Source organism: Pelodiscus sinensis, chromosome 17 (assembly GCF_052426305.1).
Source record: "Pelodiscus sinensis isolate ZL-2025 chromosome 17, ASM5242630v1, whole genome shotgun sequence".
NCBI classification, from domain to species: domain Eukaryota; kingdom Metazoa; phylum Chordata; order Testudines; family Trionychidae; genus Pelodiscus; species Pelodiscus sinensis.
The window spans coordinates 1,042,410-1,066,283 of NC_143068.1; the positions used below are offsets into that span (position 1 = coordinate 1,042,410).

At 50.7% G+C, this 23,874-nt stretch overlaps 1 protein-coding gene and 1 pseudogene across 2 annotated transcripts; one reads left to right on the forward strand and one right to left on the reverse strand.

Moving 5' to 3' along the window:
- Positions 1-299: 299 nt before the first annotated feature.
- LOC142818886 (perilipin-3-like) lies at positions 300-14,281 on the reverse strand (annotated as a pseudogene).
- On the forward strand, positions 7,527-23,874 carry LOC102451310 (perilipin-3-like). 2 transcript variants are annotated; one of them, XM_075901517.2, is made up of 8 exons: positions 7,527-7,687; positions 16,634-16,701; positions 17,496-17,691; positions 19,173-19,240; positions 20,847-21,084; positions 22,293-22,480; positions 22,737-22,865; positions 22,959-23,874. In XM_075901517.2, exons 2-8 carry the CDS (start codon positions 16,651-16,653, stop codon positions 23,316-23,318), a joined length of 1,230 nt encoding a protein of 409 aa, XP_075757632.2. In that variant the 5' UTR covers positions 7,527-7,687; positions 16,634-16,650; the 3' UTR covers positions 23,319-23,874. The 2 variants fall into 2 exon arrangements, with proteins under 2 accessions (XP_075757632.2, XP_075757633.2); XM_075901518.2 differs by lacking the exon at positions 7,527-7,687 and adding an exon at positions 13,111-13,153.

The following is a 23,874-nucleotide window of genomic DNA, read 5'->3' on the forward strand; positions in this document are numbered from 1 at the left end:
GAATGGCATATTAGGGTGCATTAGGAGGAGCATTGCCAGCAGACCTAGAGAAGTGATTATTCCCCTTTATTCGGCTCTGGTGAGGACACATCCGGTTCTGGGCCCCCACTATAGAAAGGATGTGGACGCATTGGAGAGGGTCCAGCAAGATTACACTGCATTAGGATTCCACAGCAGGGTGGTGGCTTTTCAGCATCTTCTCTGAAGAGGACTGCAATTTGATGTGCTGCCAGGTTCCTTCCCCATCAGCTGCCTCATGAACAGATGTTTGTGTCTGGCAAAGATTCTAGCCCTGTCCTCTAAACTGTCTCTGCTTTAGGATCTTCCTGGCTCTGCAGTTCCGCTGAGGTTCGACTAGGGCGGGAAAGGGTCCCACTAACCAGGAAAGGGGAGCACTGTGAACCACATATTCAAACATTCATCCACATATTCCTGGGCCTGGAGCAGGTTCTGCTGGCTGCAGGTCAGGATACGGCTGGACAGGTCCTGGAAGGAGCTGCCATTGGAGAGCACAGCATGGACCTCTTCTAGCTTGCGCTGAGCCTGCCGCATCGTGTCCTGAGCGCTGGTGGGAAGGCCTTGGACTCCAGTCAGTAGGTTCAAGCACGTGGTCCGCAGCTGCTGGGCGACTCCCCAAGACATGGCTGGCACCAGGGTATCCACCTGAGGGGTGTTCAAAGAGAAGATATTCACGCATAGGGTGGGGCATCTCTGCCAACACGAGTTAGCGGCCAGGTACCTCTGGCTGTGGACAGCCCTTATCAATCGCTGCACGCTCCCGCTTCGTCCACTCCAGCCACAGCTGGGGCCGCTTCTCCCGACCGTGGTGTGCTCTCTTACCCACGCTCTGCTTCAGACTCCCAATCTGAAATGGGACAAAGTTGTTTTCCAGCTGGACTGGGGAAGGACCAGCCTCTGAAGCCAGGGTAGAGCACAGTCCTGTCAGACCAGTCTCGGGTGGGTACCAGGGAGGATTGCTGGCACGCAGGTGAAGACAGAACAGAATGCTGGAGAGGAAAGCATCATGTAGTCTGCCCTTTGTGGGTGGGTTGTTCCACACTAGGGCTCCCGACCAGGTTGATGGTGCTAGAGGCTCTCCTGCATGTTCTCAAGGAGCCGCCTCAGTTTACCCACTGACTGCAGGTAGCTGCGCTGGCGGAGCTCAGTGGACAGAGCCCCCAGATGCACAGAGGGCTTCTGCTGCTCTTCCACCAAAGCCATGTCAAGCCCCTCCCTGAAGGCAGCTTGTTTGACTAAGGAGAGAAGGGAACAACTTAGGTAGCCTGGGCAGTGCTAAGGCTTCAGTCAGCAAGGCCTTGGCTATTTCAGAGCCCTCATTAGTATCTGAGTCAACTGCTAAAAGGCCTTTTCTGTCCGTACAGTGTCAGTTCCTGTCCATCAGTTGCCTGGAAAGTGGGTCTCCCCCCACCCTCCCGAGTGATGTTTTCCACTTGCCTAAGAGCGTCTCCCGAGACTGCCACTGTTCGTACGGGAGAGAAGTCTGGCCGATGGGGAGTCCCAGACGTTGGCCTAAGAAGTCAGCGATTGTGTCACCCAGGTATTTTTCCCAACCTAGTTCATCATCCTGCGACTGGGAGGGAGGGAGCCACCAGGTCTCCCTTGCCTGGCTTCTGTCCTAGCCACAGGACCTTCTCTGGATCTCATCCCTGTGTTCATGCCACTGGTCACTGCTGGTTTTGCTGTCTGTGTGGTCTTGTCCAGCACCTCAGTTGCCCTGTAGTCCATGGCATCCCTGGCACCAACTCTTGGATGTCCAAAAGAACCTAGAAAAAAATCAAAGTGAATCACTTCATGCTACTTTGCATCCATGATTGTCTCCAGGAGGCAGCTAAAATTGCAAGATAGAAGCCAACATGCTCCTCTAGGGATGCTTGCAGAGAAGACACCATGTCAGTGGAGCAGTCACCACTAGTCTGGGCAGAAGGCCACAGCAAGGGTCAGAAGTCATCCAAACTTGGTAGCTTTGGCATAAGGTATAGCTAGCTAGCTGCCGCCATGAGGAAGTGGTCAGCTCCACTCTCCCGAGCCTTGAAACTCAAGGGCTTGGCAGCATTCAGCTGCCTCCACAAGTCTTTGGCTTCAGCTAGACAGACATATTTAACCGACCAACGCCCTCCCTTCCATCGAGGGTCTCAAAGATCCAGTTACCGTATCAGGTGGGGGTTAAAGGACTGGCAGCTTCTCCTCCAGATTCTCCAGTCCTAAGAAGGCAATTTCATTTGCTGCTGCAACTGTAAAAGTTCACACCATGAATTTCTTTTCCCAAGTCTTTAAAGAAAGAGCTGTAAAAGCTGACAGCCCTTGCTGCTCTGAAAATCTCTGGTTCCGCAATATCCTTGCCACGGGCCAAGGCACAAAGGCTCTTTCTAGAGTGTTTGCTTCCAGCATACGGTGGGAAGGGTCCCTGATTAGAGAAACACTGCCTCTTTCTCAATGATATTCCATGGACAAGCTTCATTTATCCGGCCAACCGACCCCAGGAAAATCCTTAACTCGACATTTCCTTGCCTGTTATGGGAACCTTTTGCCACAACCCAGTGCCAATACCGCATGTAATTACTCAGGCCTTGTCTTCACTAGACAGAAGACCACCTTTGCCGTGATCAATCTTCTGGAATTCGATTTAGAGAGTCTTTACTAGACTTGCTAAATCGAACTCAGAGGGCGCCCCCACCAGTGTCCGGTACTCATGCTCTTGCCAGGAGTAAGGGAAGCTGACAGCAGGAGCGTTTGCTCCCATCAGCCTCCTGCTGTGGCGCCGCCGCCAAGCTTGGCTTAAGGTAAGCTGACTCCAGCTATGTATTCTGTGTAGCTGGAGTTGTGCACGTTAAGCCGAGCCGCCGGGCCTAGTGTAGACCGTGGCTCAGTGGAATCATCTCCAGACAAGTCACTGGGAGCATAACACAAGACCTCCATTGTCAGCTCATTCTTCCCAGACATGGCACTTGTTAACGCTGACGATTAGCGAGTGTTACGCAGGTTGTAACTGAGGTTTTGCATTGTACCAGAAGGGAGATTAGTGGGTTGTACATTTCCTTATCAGTCAAAGGCAGAAGGAAGCTGTGATCCTGCCAAGGGAATTCACCCAACCTTAATCCCGTTTGCTCCGTTGGTTTAATATAAAAAGTGAGGAGGGTTCCAGAGGCATGGATACCTCCCCCCTTGCTCTGGCATATGGGGATCTGCAGGGAGCAGAGGGCTCAGCTGTAGCATCACTTTAGTGCCAGTGGACACCAAAAGCCAGGGAAACAGACCAGATGCAATATCTGCTCTGCCAGGGCAGCCACAGCTCCTCAGAGTCAGTGTGCAACCTGCAAAGGCTGGAGAGCTGCCAGCGCTGAGGACCAAAGCTTCTTGCCCAGTAACCCCAGATTTCACTCCTGGGCCAAGCTGTGGTTCCCAGGGTAGTTTCTCAACTCACCGTCCTAATGAGGTGAACACATGGGGTGGCCACCTTCAGATGGAAGCTGCCAACAAACATCCCGTTGGAGAGACCCAGGGAGGCTGACAGCTAGGGAAATTTCCCATAATATTTTGAAAGACCTTATTGGATCAAGTGAATCTATTATTGTGGGCCGGGAGCATATGCAGCCTCCCTCAGGTGGACGATGCAGAACCCGGGGAGTTCAAAAGGCTGTACTGAGAGTATGCAATGTCCAGACAAAGTGTGAAGTGGATTTCCTGGGGAAGCTCTAGGTGAGGTTAACCACAGCTAGGGAATTTGCATTTTGAAAATAGCCCCTGCTTAAACCCCCCCCCCCCCCCCCCACACACACACACACACACACTCCCACCTGCAGCCCTAGGGACACTATCTGCTATTGACATTCTGTCGCCCTACATGGATTATCTGAAGACTTGCCTAGGATTGAATTCCTTAGCTTTTTAAAAAATGGCTTGTGGTCTATAGGGAGAAGTCTCCTTAGCAAGGTTCCCTCTAATCTTTTCCATCCACGTGAGGATTTTTCCCAGACATGTGCAGAATAAACGTATGTGCAATGAGGCATGTGCAAATGTGCACCACCAGGAGGAACAAAACACCTAGCTGTGGGCACTGTGCTAATCAGCTGGGTGACACGTGAATCTTTCCTGAGTGGCCGCACAAACACCCCACTTACAGGGAACACTGCTCCTTTGACAGTTTATACCAAAACCCAAGCTCAGGCATGTTTCAAGCAGCGTTGCACTTAAGTCAATGGTCACACCAGCAAGCGCTACCTTGCCACGTTAACCAAAGAGACAATTAGTCCTGTGGCACAGGACTCCTCGCTGCTTTTGCAGATTCAGACTAACACGGCTCCCCCTCTGATACTTAACCAAAGAGAGTTAACCTCCAGGTTGGCTTCCCAGATTTGAAGGACATTTTCTCCACCCAAGATGGTGAACCTGGTTTTAGCCCTCTGAACCCAATCCTGGCAGTGCCTGCAATGCATGTTTATTAACCAGTCCGGCTGTTTTCCTCCCAGTATTGTGATTTTTGTATCTGAAACACTGTCCCACAAAGGCGGATGCTTTTCACACCCAACCTCTTAAGGATCAGACCAGACCCACCATCCCTGTCACTGACGCTTGTTGCATAGCTGTTTGGCAGTTGCTTTTCAGCTGTGGTGTGGGTTGAGGTCACAGTTGTTCAGTGAGATTTCAGTTCTCGGAACGTGGTGGGGCCAATGTTGTCCTTGTTTAGAAGGATCAAGCACGTACAGTGGAGACCGGTCAGCCTGTGGCAAGAGGTTAGTCGTGCACATGGCCCCTGCCAATCACCTGCTTCTCAACCCTGCATGCAAAGAGAATCACATGAACAGGCACAGACACTGCACCAAGCAAGCCCAGTAATGGCAAGTCTGTTTGAGCTGCATTTGACCTACCCAGAGTCACTCAGCATCTGAACAGAGTTCTAGAATGAGAGAAGGGAATGCCTTTCCCCGAGGAGAGGAGACCGCATGAGGATATTACACAAAACAAGCTTGTGTGATCACTTCACACACACACGCACACACATGCACGCACATGCACGCACATGCACGCACACACACGCACACGCACACACGCACGCACGCACACACACACACACATATCCTCTGTACATCTTTATGCCATGGATAACTCACTCTGAGGTTCACGTTTGGGCAGAATTGGCTGTGCACAGTTGACTGGAGCTGCCGTCATGGTCTTCACTCCTTTAGCTGCCACCTCACACAAAGACCTGATGCCGGGTGGGTACCTCTTGGTGGAGATGGAAGCCATGGCAACCAGGTCCCAGGCCTAGACAGCAGGTCTTTTCCTGCAAGGGCACAGATGTCCCAGGGGAGCCTCCCTACCCCCACGTCCCAGGGACAACCAGCACGGGAAGGTGCCAGCCAGGCCAGGAGCCTGAGGACAGGATGGGGAATGGGGCGACTTGGCTTCACTCTGGGCCGTGCATACGCTGGGTCTGGCAGTGGTGGCATCCCACAGGGAGAGGACTTCTATCCCTGCCCTCTTGAAGGGAGGAGGAAGGATGTTGGGGGAGATGTGCGTGAGCAGCAGACACTGCTTCCTGAAGAGCATGCTACTGGGATCCCCTCCACTTTCTCCCTCCTGGCAGGTTCTCCTGGCTTGAGCTCGGTGTCCTCCACCTTGCCACGCTTGCATGAGATCAGCTGCTGCTCCAGGAGTGTAGGCATGAGCCTATGCCATGTGTGACACTGCTGTGTGTCCCTGACCTCAGCCTCCTTAGTGGTGGCTTATGATGGGAAGGTGTCCCACCACGGGGTCAGAAGTAAGGCAGGCCTCTCATAAGAATGGCCATGCTGGGTCAGACTAACAGTCCATCTAGCCCAGTATCCTGTCTGTCGACAGTGGCCAATACCAGATGCCCCATAGGGAGGGAATACAACAGGCAATCCTCACATGATTCCGCCCCTTTCACCGACTTCCAGAGAAACAGAGGCTAGGGACACCATTCCTACCCATCCTGGCTAACAGCCATTGATGGACCTAACCTCCATGAATCTATGTAGCTCTTTTTTGAACCCTATTAAAGTCCTAGTCATCACCACATCCTTTGGCAAGGAGTTCCGCAGGTTGATTATGGGCTGAGTGAATAAAAACTTCCTTTTGTTTGCTTTAAACCTGCTGCCTATTAATTTCATTTTATGATCCCTAGTTCTTATATTGTGGGAATAAATAAATAACTTTTCCTTATTCACTTTTTCCACACCAGTCGTGATTTTATATACCTCTATCATATCCCCCCTCAGTCTCCTCTTTTCTAAGCTGAAAAGTCCAAGTCTTTTTAATTTCTCTTCAAATGGGACCCGTTCCAAACCCCTCATCGTTTTTATTCTTTTCTGAACCTTTTCCAATGCCGAGAGATCTTTTTTGAGATGAGGTGGCCACATGAAGTACGCAGTATTTCAAGATGTGGCCGTACAGAGGCAAACCCAGAACCCCTGAATCCCTGTGAGCAGGAGCGTAAGGTTCCTTTGTGGCAGCCTCATGCAGCATGTACTCTGGACTGGTGCTCCATATGCACCCACATGCACAGGCTGCTGTGTGCTCCCCAGGCCGAGAAGGCCGCCTCACCCTGTGTGTGTCTATGGAAAGCAATGGAATTCACCTGATGGGCCTTCCCTCACCTCGTACGACCCGAGTGACATTCAGGGAGGGCGGTACCAGGTCCAGGGACAGGCTGACCTCCTGGCTGGCAGACATCATCTCCTGGATGGCCCCATCATCCTCCTCCTTGTCCACGGGCCCGCGCTCTGGGAGGCTGAGGATGGGTGTCTCCAGTCCAGCATCCACAACAAGCCGGGGGAAGGGACTGACGTCCCTGCCAGAATGTGATGGAGTTGTTCATAATAAGGGTACGAGTGGGGTGCCACTCCGGAGCGGGGGCTCTGCTCCCTGGCCTTCACGTAGGCCAGCCTTAGTTCTTTAACTTTCATCCACACCTGTTCCTGTGTGCGCATGTGGCCCATCTGGTCCAGGCTGTCATCCATCCAGCCATAGACATCTGCATTCCTGCGTCTGGGGCAGAGATCCTGGAGGTAGCCTCCTTCCCAGACCTCAAAGAGATCCAGGATCTCCACACCAGACCAGGTCTCTCCTCCACGTCGGTCTTCTCTCCTGAGCCTCCGGTCTCTTGCTCTGTCTCTCTCTCTCTCCTCCTCCTCCTCCTCCTACTGCCTCCCCCTCTCTCTCAGCTCTCCTCTGCCTTCTGCCTCTCTCTCCATCTCTTTCTTACTGTGTGCTGAGCTTGTGTTTGTTTGGTGTGTGGTGGTGTGGGGTTTTTTTTCCTTTCCCTGTTTACCTGGAGAACTCCCTCTCTAAAGCCTCACTCAGAGGCGAAGCAGATACAGTCTTGAGGGAAGTGGGTGTTGTGTTTGGGGCTTTCTTGCTGTGCGCTGAGCTTGTGTTTGTGAGGGAGGGTTGGTGTGTGTTCTTTTTTGTTTTTTGTTTGTTTATTTATTTATTTTCCCCTGTGTTTGGGAGTGAGGCTTTTTTTTCCCACCTCCCCTCTGCCCTCCCCCTCCCCTTGATGGAGTTTGTGCTGTGATTGGCAGGTGGAAACTGTTGGCTTCTAATTAAAGTTTGAATTCTAGAAGCCTCTGCTGATTGGCTGAGCCTTGGTAGGGGGAGGGGCTTTATAAGGCAGTGGGCAAGCGACCAAGGAGCTAGCGAACAGGTGATTGCTAACAGGGAGTTTTGAGAGGGAGTCTGGAAGGGGAGAGGGAAGGGCGGGAGGTTCTCTTGCCTTTCTTTTTAAATCCCTTCTCCAGGACAGCAGCGATGGTTGGTGATGGGTCTGCTGTTGTTACCTGCACAGCGTGTGCCATGTTTGTCTTCCTCCCGGAAGAAAGAACGGATTTCATCTGCACCACGTGCAAGCTGGTCGACATTTTGGAAGAAAAAATTCGAGGACTGGAGGCCCAAGTGTCGACCCTACGCTCGACCCACGAGGTGTACCGGTAGTTCGGAATAGGAACCCTAGTCCGAACTACCTAGTTCGAGCCCCGTATAGCCGCGCTACACGGGGTTCGAACCAGCGGGGATTTAAAAATGGCGGCTCCCCGCTTATGCAAATGAAGCCCAGGAAATTCAAATCCCGGGCTTCATTTGCAAGTGCGGTATGCCTACATTACCCCGCTAGTTCGAACTAGCGGGGTAGTGTAGACATACCCTGAGAGGCTTACCAAGCTGACCAAACCTTTGGATCGCTACCCCTTCCTGCTTCTCCATGTGGGAACTAATGATACCAAGAATGATCTTGAGCATGTTACTGCGGATTATGTAACGCTGGGAAGAAGGATCCAAGAATTCGGAGCACAAGTGGTATTCTCCTCCATCCTCCCTGTTGAAGGGAAAGGACTGGGCAGGGATCATCGAATTGAGGACGTAAATGCGTGGTTGCGCAGATGGTGTCGCAGAGAGGGCTTTGGTTTCTTTGACCATGGGACTCTGTTCCAGGCGCAAGAATTGTTAGGAAGAGATGGGATCCACCTAACGAAGAGAGGAAGGAGCATCTTCACGGGCAGGCTTGCAAACCTAGTGAGGAGGGCTTTAAACTAGGTTCGTCAGGGGACAGTGACCAAAACCCTGAGGGGAGTGGGAAAGTCGGATACCGGGAAGAAATGCAGAGAGGAAGGAGCAAGAAAGGAGGACCCATGTTTCGAATGGAGAAGATAGGACGATCAACTGGTTACCTGAAGTGTTTGTACACTAATGCGAGAAGCCTGGGCAACAAACAGGAAGAGCTGGAGGCCCTGGCCCAGACCAAGAAATATGATTTAATTGGGATAACAGAGACTTGGTGGGATGACTCGCATGACTGGAGCGCTGTCATGGAAGGGTATAGACTGTTCAGGAACAACAGGCAGGGGAGAAAAGGAGGAGAAGTTGCACTATATGTAAGATTGCTCTGAACTCCAGTATAAAGAGGGAGAAAAACCTGTTGAGAGTCTATGGGTTAAGTTTAAAGGAGCAAACAACAGCATTGATGTTGTGGTTGGTGTTTGGTACAGGCCACCGAATCAGGTGGATGAGGTAGATGAGGCTTTCTTCGGACAACTGAGCGAAGCTTCCAGATTGCAGGCCCTGGTTCTCGTGGGGGACTTTAATCACCCCGACATCTGTTGGGAAACCAATACGGCAATACACAGGCAATCCAGGAAGTTTTTGAAGAATGTTGGGGATAACTTCTTGACACAGGTGCTGAAGGATCCGACCAGGCGCCATGCGCAGCTTGACCTTCTGCTCACAAACAGGGAGGAACTAATAGGGGAAGTGGAGGTGGGTGACAACCTGGGAAGCAGTGATCATGAGATGGTAGATTTCAGGATCCTGATCAAAGAAAGAAAAGAGAGTAGTAAAATACACACCTTGGACTTCAAAAAAGCAGATTTTGACTCCCTCAGAGACATGATGGGCAGAATCCCCTGGGATGTTAACATGAAGGGGAAAGGAGTCCAGGACAGCTGGCAGTATTTTAAAGAAGCCTTATTGAAGGCACAGAAAGAAACCATCCCGATGCGTAGCAAGAGAGGCAAACATGGTAGGAGACTGGACTGGCTTACAGGGGAAATCCTTGGTGAACTTAAGCACAAAAAGGAAGCTTACAAAGAGTGGAAACTTGGACAAATGACCAGGGAGGAGTTTAAAGGTCTAGCTTGAGAATGCCGGGGGGTTATCAGGAAGGCGAAAGCGCAAATGGAATTGCGACTGGCTAAGGATGTGAAGGATAACAAGAAAGGTTTCTACAGGCATGTTAACAAGAAGAAGGTGATCAGAGAGGGTGTGCGGCCCCTACTGGATGAAGGAGGTAACCTAGTGACAGATGATGTGGGGAAAGCTGAAGTACTCAATGCTTTCTTTGCCTCTGTATTCACGGACAAGGTCGGCTCCTGGACTTCTGCGCCAAGTGACGCAAGACGGGATGAAGATGGACAGCCCGTGGTGGGTAAAGAACAGGTTAGGAACTATTTAGAAAAGCTAAAGGTACATAAATCCATGGGTCAGGACTTAGTGCATCCGAGGGTACTGAGGGAGTTGGCAAATGTCATTGAGGAGCCTTTGGCTATTATCTTTGAAAAGTCATGGAGATCGGGAGAAATCCCAGATGACTGGAAAAAGGCAAATGTAGTGCCCATCTTCAAAAAAGGGAAGAAGGATGATCCAGGGAACTATAGTCCGGTGAGTCTTACCTCGGTTCCTGGAAAAATCATGGAAGGGATCCTTAAGGAATCCATATTGAGGCACTTGGATGAGAGGAAAGTGATTAGGAATAGTCAGCATGGATTCACAAAGGGCAAGTCGTGCCTGACCAATCTGATTAGCTTCTATGATGAGGTAACTGGCTCGGTGGACATGGGGAAGTCAGTGGATGTGATATACCTTGACTTTAGCAAGGCTTTTGATACGGTCTCCCACAATATTCTTGCCAGCAAGTTAAGGGATTGTGGATTGGATAAATGGACGGTAAGATGGATAGAAAGATGGCTAGAAGGCCGGGCCCAGCGGGTAGTGATCAATAGCTCAATGTCAGGATGGCGGTCGGTTTCTAGTGGAGTGCCCCAAGGTTCGGTTCTAGGACCGGTTTTGTTCAATATCTTTATTAATTATCTGGATGAGGGGATGGATTGCACCCTCAGCAAGTTTGCGGATGACACTAAGATAGGGGGAGAGGTAGATACGCTTAAGGGCAGAGATAGGGTACAGAATGACTTAGACAAATTGGAGGATTGGGCCACAAGAAATCTGATGAGGTTCAACAAGGACAAGTGTAGAGTCCTGCACTTGGGACGGAAGAATCCCAAGCATAGTTACAAGCTGGGGACCAACCTGTTAAGTAGTAGTTCTGCAGAAAAGGACCTGGGGATTACAATGGATGAGAAGCTAGATATGAGTCAACAATGTGCCCTTGTAGCCAAGAAGGCTAATGGCATATTAGGTTGCATTAAGAGGAGCATTGCCAGCAGATCCAGAGATGTCATCATTCCCCTTTATTCGGCTTTGGTGAGGCCGCATCTGGAGTATTGTGTCCAGTTCTGGGCCCCCCACTACAAAAAGGATGTGGACGCATTGGAGAGGGTCCAGCGGAGGGCAACCAAAATGATTAGGGGGCTGGAGCATATGACTTATGAGGAGAGGCTGAGGGACTTGGGTCTGTTTAATCTGCAGAAGCGAAGAGTGAGGGGGGATTTGAGAGCAGCCTTCAACTTCCTGAAGGGAGGTTCCAAAGAGGCTGGAGAGAGGCTGTTCTCAGTAGTGATGGATGGCAGAACAAGGAGCAATGGTCTCAAGTTGTGGTGGGAGAGGTCCAGGTTGGATATTAGGAAAAACTATTTCACTAGGAGGGTGGTGAAGCATTGGAATGGGTTACCTAGGGAAGTAGTGGAGTCTCCATCCCTAGAGGTGTTTAAGTCTCGGCTTGACAAAGCCCTGGCCGGGTTGATTTAGTTGGGATTGGTCCTGCCTAGAGCAGGGGGCTGGACTTGATGGCCTTGTGAGGTCTCTTCCAGTTCTATGATTCTATGATTCTTTCTTTCTCTTCTCGCTTTCCTGCCTCTCACTCTCCCTTTCTCTTCTCCTCCTGCTTCTGCCTCTCTCTCTCTCTCCACTCTCCTCTGTCTCCGTCGGGGATGCATGAGCGGGGCTGGCAGCACCCTGGGATCTGCACGCGCCCGGGTGAGTCTGGCTCCCCGCTGACTGATTCCCTCTCCCCGCCCCCCACCACCAGCCAGTTCCTCCTCCTGATTTCCCACAGCCAGCCTCGCTGCCCCCGACTCTCACCCCCGACCAGCTTTGCTTCCCGCCGGCCAGCCCCATGGCCTCCGACCCCCACCCCCGACCAGCTTTGCTTCCCGCCGGCCACCCCTCACCCGTTCTCCCCTGGCCAGCAATGCTGCCTCTAACCCCTCCCAGTTCTGCTTCCCTGCCCAGCCAGCCCTGCTGCTCTCCCAGCCAGTCCCTACCCCCTCCCGCCCCCGATCAAGGGTGTCAGGTTTTTTTTACACCCTACCCCAGTGACGTACATGGCCAGTGGGCGGGGCCGTGTATATCACAGCTCCACCCCTTCCTTCCCCTCCCACCGTGGCACTCGGCTGAGTTCTGCGCCACTCTGCCAGGCCACTGCAGGGGAGCAAGTGGCGCAAGCGGCCGTTTGGGCTCCCTCGCAGCATCCTGGCAGCCGAGTGCCACAGTGGGAGGGGAAGGGGGCGGGGCGGTGACGTACACGACTGGGGGGCGGGGCCGTGCATGTCACCGCCCCACCATCCTTCCCCTCCCGCCGTGGCACTCGGCTGAGTTCTGCGCCACTCGTCCGGGCCGCCGTGGGGGAGCAAGCGGCCATGTCTTATGACGGGTTAATTGGCTAGTAAAGAGTAATGGGGTTTCTTAGCTGACTATCTCGGGGTTCTTATCTGTTGTGAAACTTGTCAGTGCGGTGGTAAAATGAGCCTGTTGCAATGAGCATGGCCTTATGGGAAAGCATCAGAGTGAAGGGCACACAACCTCCATTGTGGGAGAATCAGAGCAGCCTCACTCTGAAACTTTCTTGTCTCTCCTTTGGAGCTTTTCTGCACAACGGTATTCCTTGGAGGATGGAATTTCCCACAGCCAGGCCCTAGTCCTGGAATGAGCACCATGCCTCTTCCTGGAGAGCTCCCTGATTCCAACCTGAGGGGGCATTGCCATTTTCAATCACAGAGGGCATGTTTTTCTTTCTCATTAAATATCTTCAGCTACGTCCAACTTCATCACTTAAACTTTCTTACAATATTTGGTGCTGGGACTTGTATTGCCAAGTCATGCATTAATGGAAAAAGCTGTTCCCAACTAGCAACTGGTGTGATGTAGGGTGTGCCTTCCAAGACAGACCAGCTGCCTCTACCTGTCAATTAAAGAGCTGGGATCTTCACTGGTGTCGTGTGGTAAACAAGACACTCTCCTCGGATCTGCTCCTCCTGCCTAGATCTGCAATTATGTTCCATCTCCCAGTGATCAGGACAAGCAATGCACCTGGCTTGTGTGAGCTCTTATGCCTGCGCCCCTCATTAGCCCTAGATTGGTGTCAGTAGCTGGATATTAAGGGCAGAGTGAGGGGCGTATTGTATGGTGCTCGATTCAGTGAGTGGAGATTGAGAAAGGAACACAGGTGAGGGGGGTGGTTTCTAAGTGTTAGAGCTGTTTAAACCCTGCTGCTCATGTTGTTATTTAATGCAATGCAGTGAAATTGTTTCTCCTTGCTGTACTGAGGGTGGGAAGTGGCGTAATTATTTTTAAGTAGTGAGGTGATTTCCTCCCCATGGCTTATCTCTAAGTTTCTTGCTGTTAGAAAACCTTTCAGGTTAGGGTTAAAAGTGCTTTTCCTCTCTGTCGGAGGTGGAATGCTGGGGGGTGTTTGTCTAACAGCAGGACTGGCTGACTGGCTTAGAGGTGGGAGCAGTAAAAGTAGGGAGGGCTCGTCTTTGACTCTCTGCTCTCCGCCTCTGAGTAAGAAAGGAGGTGGGTTTGTACTAGGATCACAGCCTTTCTTTAAGAAGGAGCTGCCAAAAATGCTAATAGTTTTCATTGTATTCAACTCTCACCTACATGAAGAATCTCTTTCATTAAGCAAATGTCTAGGTATCCTAATTTGAGATGCTAATAAGGTCCACTCCAGGTGCACCTTTAATATTTTATATCTGGGGTTTTGGAGTCCTCAGGGTTCAGGCATTCCAGCTTTCCCTTCACAGCTAGAGATGTTCTTAACACATGCTTGGATTCAACCAATTGCATATGTTGCTGGAGTTCAGGGTGGGTGGGAAGAAACACTGGAATACAGGGGTTAAGTGCTAAGAGTATGATACATGTATTTGCGTGAAGGGAGTAACTTAAAGTACCTGAGACTACTCTGATCTGGTGTAGAAAGCAGGCCAAAGCACTCTAGAAAAACCCATAGGTCCCTGATAGGTACACCTATAATCTGTGTCTGAGAGATCCTATCCTCAAAGCCTCTGTATCATGTTTCAAGATATTCTTACAAATTAAGTAAAGGGAATCTTGTTTCCCTTACTACTTGTTTTGGCTGGCACAGTCAATGTTTTGACTGCTATTTCTTGCACAGTGGAGGAAAAATGATTATACATTAATAAAACTTTCTTTTAAATTATAAAGCATAGGGAGGATCGAGGAAACAAATTACAACACCCTGATAAGCTGTGCTCAAAACTTGCCTAGATGTGATGCAGTACACCCCTCTTGCTATATTGGGGAAGATGAAAGTTCTCTGTATGCTGTTCATGGGCGATCTCAAACTGAGTAGAGTTTAAAGTGCTTGACCTTTCAATCTGATGTGAAGTCTCTAACACTTTCCAACAGAGAAATGAAACTCATGAGTAGAGAGGTGAGCTTAATTCCAGGGACCTGACTGAACATATGCGTGGGTGTTTGCCAAAACAACAACTCCACCAACGCTCACCCCCAAATGGCTGTGGCTGGTGTGGTGTAGTCAGGGCCTGATGTTACCATGGGAGCTACCATGCACCCATTCTGTGGTCCAGAATCAAGACTTTATTATTAAAATTGACATGTCTGTGAGGGGGGAAATCTCACTCCCCTGGGGTACAGAGCCCCCAGAAGGGTCCGAGGCCGGAGGTCAAATCAGTGAGGCAGGAGAGAAACCTAGAAGAGAAAACTTTATGATGCATGCATGCAGGCTGTCACACCAAGAGTGAAGCAGCAGCCCTGACAGACAGATTCAGGTATCCTTTATACAGAATGCTTAGACAGTTCAGTTGTTGATTGTTCTTCTTTAACATATCAAAGTCTCAGCAGAAGTACTCTGAGACTTCTGTTCACCCCAGGAGTGCTAGAAGTAAGTTTTTACAGTACACAAAGCCACATGAGAACTTGAGTGGAGGAGTCTACAAGGCAAATTGTGACAAAGATAAGGGTTTACATGACAAATTGTGACAGACTAGGAGTAGCCATGAACTTGAGATAGGAGGCATTGTAAGGGTCTTGATTAGAGTTAATTTGATTTCTCTCTGTTACAGGGAGAGAGGCCTGGAAAACTTTTTAACCCTTACAGCAGTTTTCTTTTAGAGAGTTTTGATTTCCTGCACAGTCCCTCCCTTTAGACACAATTGGAGTTATTGGATTTTCCCCACATCTGGTTCTCATACCTGTGAAGAAAACCTCCATACAAGCTAGTGATGACCTCTTGACAGCCAGAAACAATGACCCTTAGAGCACGTCCTATTACACCCACCAACTGGGAAACAAAAGACAGGGCGATGCAGCACTTTAAAGACTAACAAGATGGTTTATTAGGTGATGTCTTTAAAGTGCTGCATCGTCCTGTCTTTTGTTTCAGCTACACCAGACTAGCACGGCTGCATCTCTATCACTATTCTACAACTGGGAAACAGATCTTTGAAATTCACGGATAACTAGACGCCCACTATGAATATCCCTGAAATGACTTTTTTTTTTCCATATCCCCAGCCCCTTGTTCCTCCTTCTCTAGTTACCAAAGCATCAGGCTTTGTCAGTTCTGCCCCATTCTATGTGAGCAAGGAGGGGTTGTGTTTGACTTTGAATACAATGCTTCATTTAAAATCAAACTTGAGGCGGTAGGAGGAACCTGCCCTTGTCAGCTTGTGCTCAGGGAGGACACAAGGGGACTGACTTGTATTAAACTTCGTTTAGGTTTCTTAAGCAGCCCAATCTGTGGGCCCCGTGCAGAAATGGGCGGTGGGAGTAAGCTTGCCACAGGCTGGCTATGGGTTAGCCATGGTACAAATGGAGGAGCAGAACCTCCCCTGACTTGCCTGAGGGCTCAGTGGGTTCCCTGGTCAGTGACCCTCGGGGAACACGCTGTAACTGGCTGGGCGGGGTGGCCCGGTTCAGCAGGGGGTGTCTGTCGGGGGTGGCGTGCTGGGCTGGCTGCATCGCACTAGGCCTCAACTCCAGCCCAGGGGCCTTGAGTAGCCCAGCCGCCCGGCCCAGGTAGCTGGTGCCAGGGCGGACGGGGCCAGGAGAGGAAGGGGAAGGTTTAAAATGGCCGTGGGGAGGAGACCGACCCCCAAGGGCCGCAGACCCTGGGGCGGGGACACCGTGGTGCATGGTCCCGGTGGAGCCTGGTGCTCGCCGTGTGGCCTTGAGCTGCTGCAGCGAGTGACTCTGCGGATCCTGCCCGCAAGGCGTGAGCAGGCCTGGCCGCGGGCGGCTGTCCCCTGAGCCGGGCTGGGAAATCCACAAGGCTTCAGGCTGCCCAGGCAGCAGGCACGGGACAAAGCTGGATCGTGGCCCCTCTGGGACTCTCCGGGGGGACTCGGACGTGCAGCTCCGCTGTGCGGGCAAGCGGCAGCCGTGGCGTCCAGCGCGTGAGAGCAAGGCCAGGCCAGGAAACAGTCTGGGGAAAGCTCCTTGGCCCCATGCTCCAGAGCAGGCTGCCGGCTCCGGCACTACTTGGCTGCTGTCCCTCTGAGTGCACCGCTCGTCCACCGCTCTCCCGGGGGGCTGCCTGCAGCCGGGCTTCTTGGCGACAGCCGCCCTGCAGAACGGGGAGCGGGCGCGTTGCAGTTCTTGGGCTGGGCTTAGTCTGTTTTGGAGGCTGTAACTTAACTGCTGGATTGCCCTTGCCTTTCAGTCCCATCTCGCCGGACGATGTCTGAGGGCCAAACCCCCGCAGCTGCCCCAGAGAGCCAGGAGCAGCAGGTAACTGCCCCCACAGCACATGGGAGATCCTGAGCTGCGCTCCTACCGATCGAGGGAGGCTGCTTAGTCCTTCACCAGTGCCACAGCATGCAGCCCTTACCCTAGTGTAGCAATGCAGGGAATGCTTTCTTAGGCCTGAACCAGCACCAAGCTATCGGAGCTAGTTCTTACCACTTGTCTTGCCACCACTGCTTGGGCATGAGTCTTGTGGCCGTTCTCTGCTTGGGGAAAGGCTCCTAGAGCTGCCTGATGCAAGGTTACCCCACAGCATGCTCTAGGTGAACATCTAGGCAACTTGTACTATAACCTGCCCCTGGTCTGGCAGTAGCATGCCATGCAAGCTTATGGCTGGGGGTGTGTGAAGCACCGTTACTAGTTGTTTGTGCTACCCTAGAAGAGGAGATGCAGGACTGACCTGCTGAAGGGCAGCTGACTGAGTGTGGTGAGGGGTATCCTGTTTGTGGGAGAGGGAAGCACCCCACCGTTCCAGTTCAGGACTTCAGTGCTGCTTTGGGGGAGTTCCTAGCAGTATGGCTTACAATATCTGGGGAAGGTGTTTGTCAAGCTCATTTTTGTGCCTAAAGCTTGGTGACGGCTAGGTACCTGGAAGGCTGCTAGGTACCTGGAAGGCTGCTAGGTACCTGGAAGGCTGCCTAACCGTTACTGGGAAAAGTCTTTCAAGGGAGAGGATCTATGGTGATGAAATGTGTTCCCTATAGTGAGAGGCCTGAAAAAGGACTGACTCTGGTTTGGACTGTCCCTTCATTTACATGGCTGCTCCTCTGCCTTGTTAGAACACAGCAAGTCAAGTGGCCGGTCTGCCCTTGTTCAAATCGACTTATGACATGGTCTCCTCTGCCCTGGCCTCTGCCAAAGAAACTCACCCGTCAATCAAATATGTGTGTGAGGCGGCAGAGAAAGGAGTGACTGCCATTGCTGGCGCTGCTGTCACTGGAGCGTCTCTGGCTGTGACTGTGATGGAGCCTCTGTGTGAGTAAGCCATGGGCTGGCATTGCCCTTGCCTCTTGTAAGGCAGAGGGAGACCAAGGATGTGGTGGTAGGTAGTTTTTTTTTTGGGGGGGGGGGGAGGAAGCACCTCTCAGCTAGAGTTCTGGACTTCAGTGCTGCTTTGGGGGTGTTACTCTAGAAATAAGCCATAACTCAGTAATAAGTGCATACACCAGCTGCTTCTGGAAGGGTTGCTGGACAAATAATACTCTAGACTCTGTCACTGTAGCGCACACACCCTAGTGTGGTTCACTGTCCCATGCAGTGGCACTTAGACCACTTACAGCGAGAGATAAGAACAAGGGAGTGCTACTGCCCAGGCTGAGAGCATACCAAGCCTATAGAGTAATACTGCCCTCCCACCAGGAGATCATTTGCACAACTCAAACTAGCAACGCAGAATATTGCTCTTTTCTCTGCGTCCAGCACAGAGGTTGTCTAGAGCACTGAATGCCATGACCAGGACACCAAATCTGGTGTGGCCAGGAAGCCCCTGTTAGCAGCCACCTTCAACTCTTCCCAATTCTCTCTCCCCAGTCCACTGCTGCAAAAGCTGAGTGGTGTGGGGTGCACTAAGGTCCTGCATACCTGGGGTGTGGGTCCTGCATACCTGGGGTGTGGGTCCTGCATACCTGGGGGGGGGTGTTTTGGAGAAGAGCAGGCAGTATGGAGTGGGCTGCCTATTGGGGAAGGGATGGAGGGGAGGTTAAAGGCCAGACTTTAAAACTGCTGAACACCCACATCTGGGCCTTTCAAAATTGCTCAGCCCCTCCCACTGAGAACAGTCAGAGCTGCTGAGCACTGAGCACTTCTAAACATCCTATCCTGGCTGCATGTCTCCAGCAAGGCTCACTCTGGTCCTTGCTGCGCTGGTATCGACACCTCTGGCTTCCAGCATCACCCCCTGTTCAAGTGCCAATTCCTCAGCCTGCCAGCGGAGCCATCCCTCCTTGCAAATGCAGGCATGCTGCCAAGAGTGCTTGACACCTGAGCTGCTGAAGGAGAACGCCCCCCTCTCTTGCTCTGAAGACTGCTCCTCACACCCCTCCTGGCTTTGCAGCTTGCAGAGGATCTTGACCTAACTGTCTGTGTCCATTGTCTTGGACTCGCCGTTTGAGCCGATGGCTTCAGAACTTGTGTTCTGTGGGGAAACTGCTTCCTTTTCCTTCCAATAAAGATGCATCATTGCAGGAAAAGTCCATTTCCCACAAAACAATTCTCAGAAACATTGAAATTATTAGAGACTAACCGAAGTGTGGTGGTGGTTTGAGTAGAACAGCAAACTTTAAAATCTAAAATACACCCAGTGCCTCTCCCTGTTTCTTAACTTGACAAAACATGTCCTGCAAAATACTCTGACTTGTCAGCTGGGTAAAACCCTGCTTTTTCAGTGTCTGAAACGACTAATTCTCTAGCGCATGCTGGTCTGTAACCCTGGAGAGTCTGTGCTTAATATCTTGTAGCACCAGTGGCAAATGAGGATAGTTGCCAGAGCCTGGAGACGCTGCCAATCCAAGAGCCAGCTGACAAGGTAACGACCTCTCTTGAGTGGGAACATTTTGTCAATATTCTAGAGTTAGCTCAGAGCTGCCCTCTTTTCCCCCCCCCCCCCCCCCCCATCTTCTTCAGGCTAGTTAGAAGCTGATCATTTGCAGAGAATTACTCTTTTCTAGGCAGAACAGGCTCTTCTCACCCCTGCCCTTTCAGGAGCTAGTTAGAGCTAGACATAGAATTCACAATTAGCTTAGCGCAAACGAGCTCTTACTGTTGGCATTTGCTATAAATAATGTTCTTTGACCATTTATTTGAAATTGCATAAAGATTGTTACATATGCAGTTAAAGTTGGCCAGCAAAGACCATCTAAAGCCAAAGCGATAGGACTCCTGCAGGTTTATGATGGATGAAGGCTTGAAGCTTCTCAAATTTTTTTTTTTTACCTTTTTGTATCTCAACATTTCTGTTCTTAGCTGGGAGATGTAAAATTTGAGGGGGAAGGGGAAATAAATCCTGAAGGGTTTTGCTGTTCATGCAAAACACTAAACAGACTTTTTAAAGAAACAAACAACTCTCCACTGCACAACTTCTGTTCTTGCCCCTTGCAGAGATTGACTCGCTTATCAAGCCAGATGAGACTGAATTTCTCATCAGGTCTCAATTTAAAAAAAAAAAAAATCTGAAACTCCTCAATCCTCTTGGGCAAAAGCTGTCAAAGGGCACAAGCCCATATTAGCCTCTGAACACTTCTTACATGTAGCCTATATGATGGATTCAATATGTAAGCTGTCCTAGCTATGTGTATAGGTCAGATGGTGTATTTATCATCCCTGAGCAATTGAGTGTCTGACTAGTTCCAAGCTCTCTGAAGATACTGAAGCTTAATGTGAAATTTGCTCTGAACCAATATTCACTAGCTGCTGTTTCCTGCTGCTAAAATTCTCCAAGAATATGACTGGAGGGGGCGGGGTCAAAGACTTAAATCCACTAAAACTCATAAAAGATGCTCCCTGTTTGAGCAGGCAGAAGTAAAAGTCCCACTGAGTTAGTCACTTTAAGGCTACATCTAGACTGGCCACAAGACGGAATAGGCTTGCAAAGCAGGCAAGTCAGAATAGGGAAATCCGCGGGGGATTTAAATAAACATGTCCGCCGCTGCTTTTCCGGCTTGGGGAAAAGCCGGAAAAGAGCGTCTAGACTAGCGCGATCCTCCGGAATAAAGCTCTTTTCTGGAGGATCTCTTATTCCTTCAGGTAGGAATAAGAGATCCTCCGGAAAAGGGCTTTATTCCGGAGGATCGTGCCAGTCTAGACGCTCTTTTCTGGCTTTTCCCCAAGCCGGAAAACAGCAGACATGTTTATTTAAATCCCCCACGGATTTCCCTATTCTGACTTGCCTGCTTTGCATGCCTATTCCGTCTTATGTGGCCAGTCTAGACGTAGCCTTAAAGTGACTTGTCAAACCCCATTCGCAATCTCTAGAAACATAGCCCACTCATTCTGGGGCCCAAACTATCTCCTAGCTGGCTATAAATCCAGCATCTCCACAGATGGTAGAGTCTCCTCCAAGTTATGCCTCTGTAGTACACCACCAGCATAGGTGGAAACATCAAGTTGGTCTTAAACTCCTTTCTTCTCCCTAGGATCTCTTAGACACTGAGGAGGTGGATGCCAAGGATGCCGTGAACAACAGAATGACTGATGTGATAGATGTAACCAAGGAGACTCTCCAGGGCAGCGTGGAGACTATGAAATCAGCTATGACCAGCACAGCCATGGATTCCACAGTGTGTCAAATGGCTAGAAGAGGAGTGGAAGCTGTGCTGGAAAAATCAGAGGGTCTGATGGATCGCTGTCTCCCCATCACAGATGAGGAACTAGGTCAGAACACGTGCGTGACAAACAGTCCATTTCATTTTGTCTCTTCCCTTCACTAAATGGCTTTCCTACAAGGAGTAGAAATAGGGAGCAAGGAAGATGTGATGCTCCAGCATCACTGTAGTAGCCTTGCTGAAGGCCCAGCCATTCTGTTACCTGCATCAGCAGTCAGACTGGATCAAGTTGGGCTTCTGGCAACAGCTGCCTCGTGTGAGGTTAATGAGGGATGTAACCTGGGCTCAGGCAAAATTGTTTCTATCCAGATACCTTCCATCCTATTGAGTCCCTAACCCTGAGGCAGGGAAGAGTGCACCGTATAGGGCCCCTGTTTCCAGGTACTGCTGGAGAGATGAGGCCAAACTCTGAGGTGGGCACAACTTTTAATTCCCCTCCCTGAGCTAGGCCTGCAAAGCCAAGGGTCGGCACTAGTGACTCCGTTCTGGCTCTGCCATTGAAGAAAAGGGCATGGCTTTTGGAAGCAGCAGGTGAACTAGGCTAAACTGCCATTTCTGAGGGGCTCTGAGCATCCCAGGGCACTCCAGAAAGCAGATGAAATAGCTCTGAGAGGGGGCATTGTCTCAATCTGTAGCAGGAAGCCATGCTGAAGAATGGAGAGTCTTCTGGACTGAAGCAAGAAGGAATGTTGAGGACAGCATGGCTTGCTTGACCCTAAAAGGTTTCCTGTTAGTGCTTAAAAGTAAGGGGCTGGTTCTGCACCATGGTTACTAATGGTCATGGGACAACCTTGCCTGGTAAAGCAAGGTTTTGCTCCCACTACATGAACCTGAAAGCTACGGCACATTCAAGATGTCACTGCCATTTTCCTTCCTCTAGCTACGTGTGCAAATAGCAAACCGGGCATCACTAGAATAACTGTCTAGGTCAACTTGTACTTCTGGGAGGGACAGACTTTCAACAAGTTAAACAATTACCATCCCTTCCCTCCTCTCCCCCTCCTCCCCCCCTTACCTGCTTCTTCCCCAGCTGAGGTAACTGGGGCTCTGGTGCCCCATTGTGCAAGACGTGTGAGCAAGCCAGATGGCGGGGGAGGGGGAAGTCCGCAGGTTGCCCACCACAGTGTTTTAATTCTCCCCACCCCCCCATCCCCACCCCCAGACTCTATCTAAACCCTGGGTTAGCTTATGGATCTTCAACTCAGCAATTTCATGCCCTTCATCCAACAGGGTGACTAATCCTCTCCTTCCTTTCAGCTACGCTTCCTGTATCGGTGGAGGGCGCTGAAGGGCCTGCTGTCCAGCATCAGGGCTACTTTGTGCAGCTGGGCTCCTTGTCAGCTCAGCTCCGCCAACGTGCCTACCACCATTCCTTGGGCAAAGTGAGGCAGGCCAAGCAGTACATGCAGGAGAACTTCCTGCAGTTCCATGAAGTCCTAAGCCTGGTAGGAACCCAGTTTCCCCCCTCTTCTTGTTAAGCATTGTATCCAACCGCTACTTTGTGCAAAGTGCTCTCTGGCCTCACGAGGCACAATCTGGACAGGGTAGAGGGGAATACTACTAGTGCTTCTGTGTGCTGGAGCCTCTTGATGCTGGTGTTGCCATCAATTTATATAAAGGCTCAGATGGTCCTAAACTAAACATTCAAGGTGTTCTCCCAGCAGAGATTCATCCTGTGATCTGTACAATGTCCCCTTCCAGGTTGACTCCATCCGGCAGAATGTTGATCAGAAGCTTCAGGACAGCCAGCAGAAGCTGCACCGCATGTGGCTTGAGTGGAGCAGCAGGCCGTTGGAAGGCAGTGATGATGCACCTTCTCCAGAGCCAGAGGTACTGGGCTGACTGGAGAGCAGTTCTGGAGTGGGATGTAGCTGCAGAGAGCACACAGGCATAGCTCATGTGTCCTCTAAACCTTCCTTACAGCAGGTGGAATCGCAGACTCTGGCCATGTCTCAGAGCATCACTCAGCAGCTGCAGGACATCTGTCAGAGCCTGAAGGCCAGCATCCAGGGTGTCCCCTCCAGCATTGAGGACAAGGTGCAGCAAGTTCTCCAGAACTTAGAAGAGCTCCACAGTTCCTTCTTTACTGCCAAGTCCTTCCAGGACCTACCCAGTGCCTCCCAGAGCCAGGAGAAGATAAGCAAAACTCAAGAAATCATAGACGAGCTGCTTGAGTATGTAGAGCACAACACACCTTTCTCCTGGCTGGTAGGACCCTTCACCCCATCTGGCAGAGCCTATGTAACGCCAAAGGAAGAGGTGACTCAGAAGAAGACAGACTAGGAACCATGTTATATTGGTACCTAGCGAGGCCTTTATCCATTAGGTGCTTTCCTGGGGAGGAGTGGGGATGAACTTTATCTAGCTAGCACCAGTATTAAAACTCAAACCCAGATTGCTTACAGGTGGCTGCCTTGAAAAAGCAAGAAAGTCCTTAAATGTGTTAGACTCTGGCTTCGCTTCCAGGCATCCCTGATAATCAAGAACAGTTGCATTGTAATAGACTGTCAAGCTTGTTAAAAGTAGGTTGCACCATATATTGTCTCTAGGAAGATTAGAGGAAAGTCTTTAACAGAAATAAAGTATTGTTCTGTCACGCAGTGTCCCCAGTGTTGTGTTCTTCTCTCCCTCGCTGCACACTACACAATCACTGAACTATGATTCAGGCAATAGTGAGCTTTGTCCTAAGTGCTAGATTTAAAAGTCTCTCTGGCCTGGAGAAACCTCCAGCGCTCCTCTAGAACTGAAGAGGATGCTTCTATCTAACAGCAGGTCCTAGGAGACTAGTCTTAGTCATAGAAAAGCCATTTGAGGTACCTGCAGGAACTGATGTGACTAT

Bases quoted from the DNA above. Each gene is read 5' to 3' on its own strand.
- LOC102451310 (XM_075901517.2), top strand. From the start codon at position 16,651: ATGTCTGAGGGCCAAACCCCCGCAGCTGCCCCAGAGAGCCAGGAGCAG. The intron at 16,702-17,495 runs GTAACTGCCCCC...CTGCCTTGTTAG, and splicing joins CAGAGAGCCAGGAGCAGCAG to AACACAGCAAGTCAAGTGGC. The intron at 19,241-20,846 runs GTAACGACCTCT...TCTTCTCCCTAG, and splicing joins TCCAAGAGCCAGCTGACAAG to GATCTCTTAGACACTGAGGA.